Source organism: Squalius cephalus (assembly GCF_949319135.1).
Source record: "Squalius cephalus genome assembly, chromosome: 5".
NCBI lineage: Eukaryota > Metazoa > Chordata > Actinopteri > Cypriniformes > Leuciscidae > Squalius > Squalius cephalus.
In genome coordinates, this window is record NC_137126.1 from 29646123 (window position 1) to 29658856 (window position 12734).

Here is a 12734-nt window from a genome sequence, read left to right on the forward strand (position 1 = left end):
AACATCTCTCTGCAGCTTCAGATAATTCCAAATAACTTCTGACTACGGTTAATTATCTAGGCTTAATTAACTGAGATTTGTGAGATGTTTGTCTGTATTTGTAGTATAGTTCTTTCAAACAAAGTTGTTTGAGTAAATAAATGCAAGAATGGGTTATTAAGACATGATTTGTGGAATACAATTTCCCCCTTGCTGCGTTATATATTTCAAACAAATTGTGTTGCTTCATCATTATTTATTAAAAAGATTTCCACCCTTCGTTACTTGTTATATGGGCTAAAAAAGGCTACTAGGCAATGTCTTCTCTTGTCTCAAATGGTTCCACTCAAATGGTTCCAATGGATGCATTGTGTAGTGATGTCCAGAAGGTGGCGATGTAAACTCACATTCTATTCCGTGCCTGCAATCAAAGTCCCCCTGCCTGTAGTAATAAATGTTATCCCTTAAAACTCATCTTTGATCACCAAAATTCCATATTTAAACGTTTTTTTCCTTGAAAAAAATTCTCCATGCCTTAAAATATCTTGAATGTTACTCTAGTCTACACGCTTGCCTCGTTTGAATATGCAAATTAGCCCCGCGTCCACTCACTGGCACCAGCTCAGAGATCCACTCGTTGAGGATCACATGTTGACATGATTCTGTCAACAGGCAACAAAAGTTGCCTGTTGCCTTGGCTTTTGGCTTGCTAAGTTGAGGGCATTTAATATTCAACAGTATTATTGATCTGCCTTACTTCAGGTGAACGAAGCTGCTTTGATATAATCTGTATTGTAAAAAGCTCTATTTAAATAAAGGTGACTTGACTTGACTTGATTGGTTACAAGGTAGTTTGTGACGTCAGAAACACCAGCGATTTCAACAGCAATGGTGTTGACTTATGTATTTGTACATGGTTTGTCTGACAGCATATTAAAAACACCACATAGAAATAAACAACATTATAAGCTTGATTTTCACCACTTTAATAACTGGAGCAATCTGTTTTAAAATAAATCAAAACAATTTTCAGTTGGCCTACAACAAATAGGCTGACATTTTCTATGACAAATTACTTTTTTGTTATTTTATTCTGTCTTTTTGTTTGCCTTGAAAAAAATCAAGGCATTGAATGAGAATCAAATAGCCTAACAATTGTGATTGACACAGAAATCAACCAGTGGTTCAGAGAGAAGCAGAAAAATGAACACGCTTCGGACAGACACAATTGTCCTCCTTTTATTTATTTAAGGCATACACATTTGAAGGCTTTTTAATAAATATTAGGGAGCACCACATTGTCCACCTGTATTTTGACTTATTTATGGTCAAATATTACTCAGTTACAAGTAAAAGTTGTAAAGACCAATTTTTACTTAAAGCTACAATAGGATTTTGTTTTCGCCACTAGGGGTCGCTAACCTCTTACAATAAGAAAGGTGTAGATTGATGACGCAGTGAATAAGCGGAATCATGGAACTTGTCATCATGTCGATGGATCTATAATGTTTATGGGAAATAATGTTTATGGATGAGAGAATACATTCATGTTTTTTAACATGACTGTGGTATGAAGCAGGTCACGATTCCTAATGAGACATATTCAAGTCCCGCGGATATAAAGGAATGAGGACATTTCATTCTACCGAACTACCCGCAAGTGCTGAATTAATACTCAAACTGGTCAGTTTATGTAACAAATTAAAATTGTGAGGTAACACAGCGCTGTTTCACTTGGCCTACACTATCATACTAAACTGCATTTGAGTGAGTTGAAAGTTATAATGTTATTCTATGTGTTAGTTTGTTGGCTGTATGAGACAAGCAGTAAGCTAGATCAACATTAGAATAACATACTGATCATATTCTAACATTTCATCATGTTGAGCTATGTAACATTGATTCGTTTTATGTACATTTGCTCAGCTGTCTGATAAAGTATGCAAGAGCGGCGTCTCTGTCAAGTTGAAGTTAGACGCGGACGTGGAGCTCTCTGCATCTCAAAAACGCCACGCCGATATTGATCCTCGTTTTATTTCTCCTTTTGTCCGAAAGTCTGCTTGCCATGGTCCATAATGTTTGAACGAAACAACAACAGCGTGCCACTAGACGTAACGCAGTTGTCCACGTCTGTCGCCATGGTTACTATGGCAGTACAAGCGGAAACCAGGGATAATGCGGATATTACGTAATTGACAGGCGACAAGTGACGAGGGACAGGCACTATTTAAAATTGTGAATTTCTCTGAATTTACAAATTCTTGGAAACATTTAGGATAATGTAAGAAATATATAACACTGTGCAAGTGGTTTTTGAATATTTTGATAAACAATTCTTACATATTGTACCTTTAATACATTAATTAATGTTAACAAATGAGACATTATTGTAAAGTGTTACTGTATTTCACTATTGCTTCTATTTTCAGGATCATTTAACATCTTCCAGTTTGTCACTGATCGACCACTAGGTGGTATTCTACTTGTAAATAGTTGAAGCACAGACTCTTAACCTCTGCTGGGTTTTTCTGGTAAAATTCTGTCTGTGATCCTTGGACTCAGTCCAGCCTGTTGAAGAACAGACAGGAAGGGTGGGCACACTGATTGACTTCCTCTCCATTTCCTGTTCAATTGCCAGGGGCACTTTAGGTAAACCAATCCTTTGACTTTAGGAGTGACGCTTCTTGACGTGTCTTTTTTTTAATTATTATCAATACTACCAACCAGGAAGAGTAGGTGTTAGATGATTTAGGATTTACATGTGATATCTGTTTCACAAGTGTGTTAACAGGATTTTTGTTATTTAACATAGATCATATCTGGTTTAAACAAGAGGATACTTTCAACTTGGTCTTAAAAACAGCATGTAGGCTAATAGAAGGGAACAATAATAACCTTTATGTTCTTTATCTATTTGATGCATGACACCTTTTTGCTTCACCAATTTTGTGTTTTAAAAGGCATTACAAATGTACATATATCATATGCCATGTAATTGCCAAAACATGTTAATAAGGACAAGGAGCATACTTTTAAAAACATTATTATTAATACTGTTGGCACATTTACTCATGTTTATTCATGAATAATAATGACATACAAAGCCTACTGCGTAAATTTAGTTTGTAGCCTACTATAATTATACAAAATGTGATTGTAACATTGTAACAAAAAATCTTAGGTAAACCAGCCTGAGACAATGTATGGTCCCTAAACACGTGAGTGTCCTACTGTTGCAATTTTCTCGCGGTCCTATTTGAATGTACGAGTCCTACTATGACAAAGGTTTATCTCTTTATACTGACGTTGCTTGGTTACATTTCAGCAGGGTCCAGTCAAGTGTCCTACTTAATATTCATGAGCCAACCCCTCGTCGTAGTAGGATTAGTTAATGTGCTCTTTGGTGGGCAAGGCCATCATCACACACGGCGGGTGTTGAAGAGAGTGAGCACCGGTGTTGGCGCATCCACAACCCCTGTGTCCATTCAAAACATTCGGCACTGTACAAGTGCAAGTCACGCACACGGATGTACCGGCCGTGAAAGCGTTTGAAAGCGTTACCTTGTGCAGTTGAAGAGAATACACTCGTATGGAGTGAGGTAAGAGTTCTCGCATGTCTTGTAACTTAGTTCAGGTGCGGACGCGTTTACATTAAAGCACAGGGAAGTCGTTTCCCCGCGGCTTTAAAAACAGATCTTCTTTTTTTTGCCTTCGAATAGGCTATTTATGTAAACGTTTTGGAGTTGCTGTGAAGTTTTGTCCGGAAAAAGAAGCGCCAGTGAAAGCTGTCATTGTTTGTAGTCAGTTGACTGGGAACTGGAGCGCACTGTAAAATGCTTTCAGTATTAGGCTATATCAACATCTTTGTTTACATCCATTTAACTTGTCACAATAATGTCTGCCATTTCTAATTTCTAGTTTTTAAAGCGGTGGGAAAAGGTGCAATGAATTTTTCACCACAGGTTGTAACTTTAAGTTTTCAATTCAATTGTACTTGTTTTTTAGTGTAGTTTTTTTTAAATGACCATTTTTAGGCAACAGTGTGTTTGCTATTCATATTACTGCAATTAATGACAATAGCAGTAGCAATGACTCTGTTTACATGCACAAAATGTTCTGGTGTTATATTATGATTATTGAAACGTTATGTAAATTATCTGATAGACTGCCTATATACTGATTTAGAAATCTTAATTAGACAACTGGTATATCTGTATGTATTAATAATCGAATAACCACCATAATTAGACTTTAATTTATCTGTTCGTGTCCACACAAAGATGTTTGTGAAAGGTTGTGCTAGCACTTTTTTGAAGCAAGGAGACTCAGTAGTTTTTTAAATAACATTTTACTAAAAAAAATGCAATCTCATAACAGTGGAAACTATTGGGAGATCAAGGGAGGCAGTGGATAACTAACTAGATGGTAACCCATGTTCTGCAAAACATCTTGTGATATTTAAATGCAATATTCATATCCTGTTTTTATTTGGAGCCCTGCAGTGACTCTAACCCAAACCCTACTTAGGCTATATATCTTTCCCTAACCTTTGGCAGCGTTAAATGTGGATTAGTAGGTACAATATACTTACATAAATTGTGACCCCAAGTATTGTGGCCATGTAGCAAGCAGAGCTGTCATCAAAAGTGTTTTAAGCACTTGATTGTACAATGTTGGGGCTGCAGCCATTATTATGTTTACAGAAATCTCCTTGAGGCTAGTGGATGTAGAGCCAAACTGCAGGACGCAGAGAGAAAAGGGGACAAGGGCATTGTGTCCTGGTAATCAGGAGGAGTGATTTTGACTTCCTCCTTCCCCTGTTGTATCCTGCATGAATGACATGGCCTGAGAGAGTCCCAGCCCTCACTTTCAGGCCAGAGAAAGAGAAATAGGAGGGTCTGGCATGAAAGGCACTTTGAAGTGCGCTCCTCATCAGTCTTTGTCTCTCTTCTTTGCTCTGTTGAATACTGAGCAAACAGGGGCAACAAAAGAATGCTTCACGGGCCTACAGGGTAGCTAGCGAATATCCCACAAGACTAATGTTAGTCTAGTCACATTTAGGTTGTTTAATAGAAAATCTCATTTTACATGAATTTTCCCAGTTGAGTTGAGTTAAGCTCAGTCAACAGTGTTTGTGTGGCATAATGTTGATTACCATAAATAATTTCATTTGTAGCCTAATTTTCTTAAAAATTGAGGTTATGGTGTGGCACTTGGACTTCTTGGGATTTTGGGAAGGATTTAAAAGCATAAATGTTAAGCTTGCAGTTTTGTAAATGCACTCACATTAAGGCCGGTTTCACAGACAGGCCTTAGATTAAGCCAGGATTTGGCCATAGTTCAATTAGGGCATTTAAGTAGCTTTTATAAACGTGCCTTGGAAAAAAACAACAAAAACATAACTAGTGTGCATCTTGAGACAAAACAATGGCACATATGTATTTTAAAATATGTCTGTGCAAGATGCTTTCAGTTAAAACAGCTCAAACATGCGTTTTAGTCTAGGACTTGGCTAAAGCCTCATCTGAAACTGGGGGAAATATTCGTAAAACTTATTGATATTTCAAAATAGCTTTTTTTATATTTTCAGTTTAATTTTAGTCTTAAGTTTTATTAAAAAAATGTTTATTAGTTTACAACACTGTTCTGACCTTGAAAAGTCAGATCTAAAATGCATTCACTGATTCATTCATTGGCGCTGGGAACCAAACTTTTAAAAGTTTTTGCGAACGTTTCACTCCATCACCACTTTAGTTAAATTTTGAAACCCTCATATTTTTCTTTGCCACCATTTCGACCTGATAAGGGTTGTAATTGTGATGGATTCAATATTACACAGAGTGATACAGAAGACATCTGGCATGTGTCAGTAGACTGCAGGTGGAATCTGAGCACGTCTGGCTGAAGGCAGCTTGATTTCACCCAGAGAAACTGAAGCAGACAAGGGTCACTCAGGGCACCTCTCTCTCTCTCTCTCTCTCTCTCTCTCTCTCTCTCTCTCTCTCTCTCTCTCTCTCTCTCTCTCTCTCTCTCTCTCTCTCTCTCTCTCTCTCTCTCTCTCTCTCTCTCTCTCTCTCTCTCTCTCTCTCTCTCTCTCTCTCTCTCTCTCTCTCTCTCTCTCTCTCTCTCTCTCTCCCTCTCTCTCCCTCCCTCCCTCCCCTTGTCTCTGTGTCTCTCTCTGTCTTTCTCTTGCTCACTCACTCTGTTTGTGTTTTGTCTCTCTGCTGTCTTTTGCTCTGTCTTGTTCGGTTTGTCTCTTATTTTTTAGAGATAGATAGTTTTGTGAAATCTATTTCTTGGGTGTGTGTGTGTGTGTCTATGTTTGTTTTAAAAGCAGTCTGTTTAGCTAGTACTGTGAAGTCGACCTTTAATTCAGGGTGTGGCAATTATACCATAAAAGCCCTGATAACACTCCAAACCCCTTTAATACCTTCCAGGTAAAACTGAATCTGCCAGTGCATGAGAGAGATCATGATAATACGGTATCATTGTTTTTCCTAATAAAATGAAGAAAAACACATATGAGTAACTAGTAAGCCTCAAAGACCTCATGAAGCATAATTTTACATAGTGGACTCCAGTGCACCTGTTGGATTACTGCTGTTTAGACACAGAAAAGATATTCATTCACGGCAGTGTTTAAGGCCTGACTGGTTGGAATTGTGTAACAGAAGCTCAGTCTCTATCTAATGGTTGATCAGAGTCAATGAGTCTCTGAGCTTCAGACAAAACCATTGGACAACCATCTCTGTTTCTCTCTTGGCCTTATGATTTCCTTATGTACTCATTCATTATTGAACAAATATACGACATACATTTGGGAAATGTCCTCCAGGGATGTTGGTCTCTGTCTAACTATGCAGTATGCATGGTTTCTGTCTCGCAGTGTGTTTGTGTGTGTGTATGCGTTATTGGATCAGTAGGCTGTATTGAGTTACAGGTGACGCCATCGTCCCATGAAAAGTCACCCACTAAGCCAGCGTTTGTGTGACAACAACAAACAGGAATCTTGTTTTTAAATGTCTCACACATACACTTTCCTTTGAGATTCGCACCAAATTATGTGAAGTAGAAAGTAGAAATATTGTGACCTTGACCAAACAAAAACCCTACCATTAACTCCTAAAAATAAAGACTGCTGGTAGAAACTAGTAGGGCTTGGTAGCCTCCCTGATGCTATTAGAGGAACATTGTCATAAACAATCTTATTGTTTAGTTTTTTTTATTTTGAACTTTTACTTTAGAACTACATCTGTGCATAGAAACACATGAGTCCTAAAACCTGGAAAAGAGTATTTTTGAACTTCTAGTTCCATCTTTACAAAGTCACTGGGATTTTTGAATGAGTTTTTAGTTAAATGCTTGAAATAAGGTCTGTTGTTAGCTAGGGGTGGGACAAAATATCGATAGGGCAATATATCCTTGTACTTCTCTGTGTGATACAAGAATTGATTTGCTGGTGCCAAAAATCTATATTTTAATTAATAAAAAAGGCGCTCTAAATAGATTTTCCTGCTCCTAGCGTCTTCGTGGCTTCTCGAGGTGGCGCTCAACACCTGAATGAGGGAAACGTGAACATAAGTTAACTATAAGAAAAATAGGTTTTTAATGGGATGGCGGACAGCAGTGTGAGTAAAATAATAGATGCCCCACATTTAAGTCCAAAGTCTGGACCCACTTCGGCTTTTATACCATTGATGGGACAAACAAAATCGACAAAGAGTACGCGATTCACAAGAACTGCCTGGTAAATGTAAAGTGCACAGGTTATACCACAAACATGCTAAGCCACTTGCAACGGCATCACCCTGATCTCATTGAAAAAGTTTAATTTAATTTACAGACTGAAATTTTTTGTGCTGTTTTCTAACAGTTTGGACTTGAATAAAGAGAGAAAACCTGCACTTAACCTTTTCACAGGCATTTTTTTTTCAAAGTTAGACAAATATCATGATGTATCATTAAAGGATTGTCTCGCAATATATTGATTATCGCAGAATTGCTGTATCGTGATATTATCGGTATCATGAGCCATGTATCGTATCGCATCGTGAGGTACCCATTGATGTTAGCACAAAATCAAAAAATGTTTCACGTCTGCTTTTACAGCCTTGTAGTGTTTATACTTGTGTAACTCAAACTTTGCAAATTATTCTAACTCAGATTTTTAAATGAAGATTGAATGAATTGAATGAAACTGATCTTGAAGTCACTATAGAGATTTTTAAAATATAAAAAAAATTAAAGGGATATTTAATTGAAAAATAAACTCATTCCAAGTTTCATTTTTAACATGTTCACAGCTTACTCAATGGATAAAAGAACAATTTCACCAATTTTAGTTAAAGCACGTTGACGTATCGCCTATCAGCTCAGCTCTCCAACCTGTTGACTGCTAGAGAGAACATGGCAGCAGTGCTCGGGCCGAGAGCGAGCTAGACAGAGAGAGGGCTGCGTTTTGATGGAAGCTGTGTTCTGACATTTGGAGGATCAAAAGATTAAGCCCTCTGTTGTCTGCACAGCCATGTGAACATGTCCCAATTAAAAGGCAAGGTATTTGTTCCCATCCTTCTCTGAGGATTTGGCCTAATTAAAAGAGAAGTCAGGTGACTCAATGAGTCAGCGAAATAAAATCATTGTGATTGTCCTTCTTTTTCATATTTGCTTGATTGTTTATGACTCGCCATAATGGACAGTGCAAGCAATGTCAAATACTCTTCTCTTGGCCTTTTTGTTCCTTGTGTACTTTATTCTCTTTCTCTGTGCCAGTGTTCAGTTAAATGCCACGTTTTGTTTTTGTGATGAATAGATGAACTGGTCTCTTGTGCAGCACTCACATGTGAGGGGCTGTTCTGCTCATATGTGCTTATTTCTACAGCTGTGTTTGGTTTAAGGTGCCGTTTGTGTGTGTGTGTGTGTGTGTGTGTGTGTGTGTGTGTGTGTGTCTTTGCTGCGTATTATACATGTTCTTTCTCCTTTCAGGTGCTGCTGCTATAATGGAGCTCAGCAGGGGAGAGGTGCCACTTTATGTGAGTCTGACAGAACAATTTTCATTTTATTCCATATGTCTTTCTCTCACCCTCTTATTCTCTGTTTTTCCTGATGTCCTGTTTCTTTCTTTTTAACTTAACTCTTTAAACGTTAATTTTACCCTTTCATTCCCTGATTCCTTGTTCTTTCAGGATCTGTCATATTCTTAGTCTGGGTGCCAAATGACAAAACTCATTTGCTAAAGACTTTACCTGTGCCTATGACTGTGCATGATAGATAAACTATTCTGCTCATTGTACTATGGACAGTGTTGCTCATAATCATGTTTGCATTGTGTTTAAAACATCAGAGAGAACAGGAATGAAAGTTTAACAAATTAGGCTATATGGTACAGTTTAGGCTATGTTTTTAGTTGTTCATTACCTTAGTCTTGTGAATGTGCCTTTCTATTTGAAAATAAGTACAGCTGTCATGTCTTAAAGGGATGGTTCACCCAAAAATTAACATTCTGTCATCGATGTTCATTATATCGATTTAAAAAAAAAATAAAAAAAATGTAATATCAGTTTTGATATTCCATCATTTACTCACCCTTACCTCTTTAGTAAATTATGTCAGACTGTTCATTTTTGGGTTAACTATCCCTTTAAATGATACCTTTCCCCTGATTAAAAACTCTGGGTGTCCTCCAGTAGCCTTCGTGGCTGAGACCATGAAATCAAATGGAAGTTTTTTTGCTTTTAGAATAAATATGTTAGCCTTACTGCTATTTATAAGCTAGCGTGTCCAAAACAACAACAACATTGGTTGAAGATATAAGAATTCAAAACTTAAACCAACACTAAGTAGGATTTTTTTTACCTTCAAATAATGTTTCCAAAATCATTTCAGTGGTTCATCAAGTCGTGACAGGGTGAAAGGCACTTATGCCACCGCTTTGCGGTCCTTTGTATATCCACGCTATGTAAGATTGCCAGATCGGGTCGCGTTTTTGTAGTTCTAATGAGACATAAGAAAACTTTGACTTGCTTTATGGCCGGTGCTGGATAAACAGCTAGCGTGCGCGTGCGACAGTAGGATGCGGTAGGCTAAATTATTTACGACAGCGGTAATGGACAATTCCGCTTCCAACCTGTAGGGTGACCGCAGAGGAAAAGTTCCTTGGTGTTGCTTTAATCTCTCACTTCCGCCAATATGGATCAGTGATTTTGATGACATCATGTTGCACTTTAGCTTCTCATCAGATGTTCTGTCCAATCAAATGCTTTCTAGAATCGAAAGCGTCCCGCCCCCCACTTTATAGATACTGAAGCTGCGGCTAAAATCTGTCACTTGTTCACACATTTACTATTTTTTACATGGTGAATGGCACATAGTGCACTATATACTATTTAGGGGATAGGGAACAATTCAGACAGTATAAATATGCTTTCCATTGGGGCGTATGAAGTCTGGTTTCACGTTAGTGTCACGTGAACCGCCAGAGCGCACACACAGTCTGCTCCGGTCCAGAGACATGATAGCACAGAGCGGGTCAAATGCGCGAGTCGACGCAGACCTCAAAACAAAACGGACCCATCTGAATTCTGCACAGAATGCTGTATTTCAAAGCGATATGGAGGATATTAGGAGAAGAAACAGTTAGAGATTAGGAGGAAACTGTGGCTTCATCGAGCTCAACGGCTGTGATAAACTAAACGCTATTGGCTTTTTTTTCAAAGGGGGAGGAGCTCTTTGATATGTCCCGCCCTGTCTTCCTGTTTACTTCAACGCATTGAACAATGCTGCTCGTTTCAAGGCACTTCAGTGGGTCTTTAAGGTTTATTCCCTTCATTAACTTTCTTAGATTATTCCTAAGAAAACATTACACTACTGTAACAGTCTTTTTCAACTAATTATTTACAGCTCCCTCAGCCTGAATTTCCAGTCAAGTTGCTTCAATGACATTTACATTTATGCATTTGGCAACTATACAAAGCCACTTATAGTGCAACCAAGCTGTACGTTTTATCGGTATGTGCATGTTTGGGAATCAAACCCATGACTTCGGCCCATGAAACCATAATCTTTCTTATCTACATGTCTTTTTTTCTATACTACTTTACTGAATCATTTTAGCTGACACATTTATCCAAACTGACTGGAGCAATGCTGCTTTAAAAAGTAAAAACCTTGATCACTTCTTGCAAGGTTTAAACCTCTAGCCTTTTTATTACCAGCCCAAATCATTAGCCCCAAGACTACAGGAAAGCTGTTGTGAATTCTGAAGCTTCATCATTTGCTGGCTCAGCTGTAATCACAGTGTGTGGGGTGAAAGAGGGGCACTATGTGTTAGTTGTGTAAGCTTTTTAAGGTGTGTGTGTGACTGCAATGGGGATAATGTGTTATTGTAAGGGGATATTTTGAGAGTTATAGCAGACTTGCATAGTGTCAACTCTCAAATCCCAGTACGACGCTGCACACAAACAGTCTCATTCACTCGGAACTAAAAGCAATTAGTTTATGTGAGTGTGTGTGTGTGTGTGTGTGTGTGTGTTAAATGCTTTCAGGTGTTTCTGGCCCCCTGTAGCTAAGTGGTACCTAGTGTTTGAGAGAGTGTGGTTTTTTTACTTTCAAAAATATGTGCTCTTTGATCAGCTGGTCATACCGAACAAAGGGGTTATATATGTTTCAGAAGAACTGATTTGACTGTGAGGAGCAGTGTCCTGTATTTACTCAATGTATTCACAGATTGCTTCAGTCAGAGGTCAACCAAACAGATATGGAGTGATGTGATGATATTTTCAACACACAGTTTTATTTGATGTTTGAACTGAAAGCAAAACTTTAGTAGTTGAATTGCTGCTGTTGAGTTTTTATTAACAGATCAGTTACTAAGTCACTCATGCAGCACCGGCCATAGACAGTATAAATTCTTGTTCACATAAAGATGGATGCAACTAAACAACACAAATGTATGTTTAACACCAAAAAATTGTCTAATGTCGAATATTTAATCAAGTGCACTATTGTTCAAAAGTTTGGGGTCAGTAAGATTTTGAAAATGTGTTTTGAAGATTTTGAAAATGTTTTTTGAAGTCTTTTCCACTCTCTAAGGCTCCTTTTATTTGATCATAAATTCAGTAAAAACATTAATATTGTAGAATATTATTATATTAAAATAAATTAAACAATTTAAATATGTTTTCTATTTTAATATATATATATATATATATATATATATATATATATATATATATATATATATATATATATATATATATATAATTATATATATATTATTATATATATATATATATATATATATATATTATTATATATATTATTATATATATTTTTTTTTTATGTAATTTATTCTTGTAATGGAAAGCTGAATTATCAGCAGCCATTACTCCATTCTTCAGTGTCACATGATCCTTCAGAAATTATTTTAATATGATGAAATAGCAATCTTTTGTAACATTATAAATGTTTTTACAGTCAATTTTGATAATAAAAATCTTACCAACTCTAATTTTTGGAACATTTAGCTGTAAATTAAGTAGCTGAATGACTGACTCCACAGGCATCTCCCCACAGAAACGCTTGTGTATATACTTAAAAAATATACTATACTATACTATACACTATACTATACTTCTATACTGTACTTTAAGTAGGAAATAAAAACCTTTTAGGAGTGAAAGGGCCTCCACTTTCTGACTATATTTTAATACTTAAGACTGTGACAGAATTCATAGAGATACATTGTTTCATTGTAAAAT

The 12734-nt window shown here is 37.0% G+C and overlaps 1 protein-coding gene across 2 annotated transcripts in view; it reads left to right on the forward strand.

The window, feature by feature from the left end:
* Positions 1–3397: 3397 nt before the first annotated feature.
* arhgef28a (Rho guanine nucleotide exchange factor (GEF) 28a) overlaps positions 3398–12734 on the forward strand; it is a 75081-nt gene continuing 65744 nt past the window's right edge. For both annotated transcript variants that reach the window (XM_079870836.1, XM_079870837.1), the window contains exons 1-2: positions 3398–3578; positions 8962–9008. In XM_079870836.1, the coding sequence (XP_079726962.1) occupies positions 8976–9008 (33 nt within the window). In that variant the 5' untranslated portion in view covers positions 3398–3578; positions 8962–8975. The remainder of the gene's footprint in view (positions 3579–8961; positions 9009–12734) is intronic.